Below are 2,240 nucleotides of genomic sequence, written 5' to 3'. Positions count from 1 at the left end.
CTAGCAAATGTTTAGGAATGGAGCTGACTCTCCCTTAAGCAGAGCCAATCTTCTGTGTAACATCTGGTTATTTCTCTGTCCTGTTCTGCTAGACTTTTAGGTGTCTTTAACGGGGTTATTGTTGCCTCCAGACATTTTTGAGATATCCAATAGACCCGTGAAGAATGTGTACAGATGCTGAGAGGATGGAAAGAACAGTTTGGAAACTGTTCATGGGCAGCTGAAGGGAGTCCTGTGTGTCTTTGAAAATGGAACATGGAGAACTCCCTCGGGTGTCCTGAGAAAGAGAGAGAAGTTGGAGATGTTTGGGTTAGATTTGGGATTTTTTTGATCTTTGCAGGGCTGGGATTCTTTTCAGGGAAACATGTAGTGTGATCATATGCAGGTCCATGATGTGTGGGAACACAATAGCTGCAATTAAGGCGAAGAGGGAGATGATCTGTCCTCATTCTGCACAAGGTGACTATGAATCCAGTTCACATAGGATTCCTGGTGGAAATGCTGAACCTTTCTGCCTTTGAGGAGCTCTCCGCAGGGGTAACTCAGAGAAAATAAATCCCCCAAATCCCCAAAGTGTGCTCTTGATACCCCTTCTTTAGAAGAGGTGGTGTAGATGCTGATAATCACTTCTAGATGCCCAGGGAATTTCACCTGGCAGCTTGCGAATCTCAGGGCTCACAACCCCTGTTGTCCCCTTCCCTCTACTGCACAACAGGACAGACTTCCCTGGAGCCCACAGGAAGATCTTCCTGATCCTCACATCACACTCAGTCACATAAAACTGGAGGTCAAGCAAAGAGCTGCACAAAGATCCTCTTGGTAAAGAGATGCAATGTGCTATTTGTATTAGAACTGGAATATTTATTGGCTTTTTTACTTGAAATAACTCTCATAACATGTCAATATCTTTTCTTCTTATAACAGTCCAGAAAGAATGATAAGAGAAAAATGTCCAACAGCAGCTCCTTCAACGAGTTTCTCCTCCTGAAATTTGCAGATACACGGGAGCTGCAGCTCTTGCACTTTTCCCTCTTCCTGGCCATCTACCTGGCTGCCCTCCTGGCCAACGGCCTCATCATCACAGCTGTAGTCTGCGACCACCACCTCCACACCCCCATGTACTTCTTCCTCTTCAACCTTGCCCTCCTTGATGTGGGCTCCATCTCCACCACTGTCCCCAAAGCCATGGCCAATTCCCTTTGGAACACTAGAATCATTTCCTACTTGGGATGTGCTGCCCAGATCTTTTTCTTTGTTTTCTTTATGTCAGCGGAGTTTTCTCTCCTCACAGTCATGGCCTATGACCGCTATGTGGCCATCTGCAGACCCCTGCATTATGGGACTCTCCTGTGCAGCAGAGTTTGTGTCAAAATTGCAGCAGCTGCCTGGGCCAGTGGGTTTCTCAATGCTCTCCTGCACACGGGGAGCACATTTTCCATTCCACTCTGCCAAGGCAATGAGGTGGAGCAGTTCTTCTGTGAGATTCCCCAGATCCTCAAGCTCTCCTGCTCACACTCCTTCCACATGGAATTTGGGGCTCTTGTGCTTAGTATTTGTCTAGTCTTAGGGTGTTTCATTTTCATTGTGCTGTCCTACGTGCAGATCTTCAGAGTTGTGCTGAGGATTCCCTCTAAGCAGGGCCAACACAAAGCATTTTCCATGTGCCTCCCACACATCTCCGTGGTCTCCCTGTTTGTCAGCATGGGATTTTTTGCAGACCTGAAGCCCCCTACCATCTCCTCCCCAGCTCTGGATCTGGTGGTCACTGTTCTGTACTCACTGGTACCTTCAACACTGAACCCCCTCATCTACAGCATGAGGAACAAGGAGATGAGGGATGCACTGAAGAAACTGATTCCGGTGGTACTAGTTGAGCAGCAATAAGCTGCCCATGGCWCTTCACCAAGGATATTGCTTGTAAGGCAATTTGTTTTGATTGTTCTTATCTTTAATACCCATCACTGTGCACAAATCCTTGAACGCATTCCTTCTCCAGAGGCATCTGCCCAACCCAGAGTCTTTCTGTCCTTCTGTCCCTCACCGGGTGAGAGCTGCCCTCCCAAGGAGCATCTCTGTAATGAAAGGGGATTTTCTCAGCCCTGGGCCTCAAGGCTGGGCTCCCCTTGCCAAGCTGGAGCCAAGAATGGCCTCAGGGAATTGCACCCACAAGGGCCCTCTGGTTGCGCTTGGTTTTGCATGGGCGCAAGCGCATCAACTCCTAGAGGGATGTGTTAGGGAAT

The 2,240-nt window shown here is 48.2% G+C and overlaps 1 protein-coding gene across 1 annotated transcript; it reads left to right on the top strand.

Annotated features, from left to right (window-relative positions):
* Window positions 1-948: 948 nt before the first annotated feature.
* LOC112957620 (olfactory receptor 14A16-like) lies at window positions 949-1,884 on the top strand. The gene has a single exon (XM_026051334.1). The coding sequence runs from the start codon at window positions 949-951 to the stop codon at window positions 1,882-1,884; it is 936 nt and encodes a 311-aa protein (XP_025907119.1).
* Window positions 1,885-2,240: the final 356 nt, after the last annotated feature.

This window comes from Nothoprocta perdicaria, unplaced genomic scaffold (genome assembly GCF_003342845.1).
Source record: "Nothoprocta perdicaria isolate Ctin4 unplaced genomic scaffold, notPer1 scaffold_741, whole genome shotgun sequence".
NCBI classification, from domain to species: Eukaryota; Metazoa; Chordata; class Aves; order Tinamiformes; family Tinamidae; genus Nothoprocta; species Nothoprocta perdicaria.
This window is presented reverse-complemented; position numbering and strand designations above follow the sequence as displayed.

Excerpts from the sequence above, each read along its gene's own strand:
- LOC112957620 (XM_026051334.1), top strand. The coding sequence starts at position 949 with ATGTCCAACAGCAGCTCCTTCAACGAGTTTCTCCTCCTGAAATTTGCA.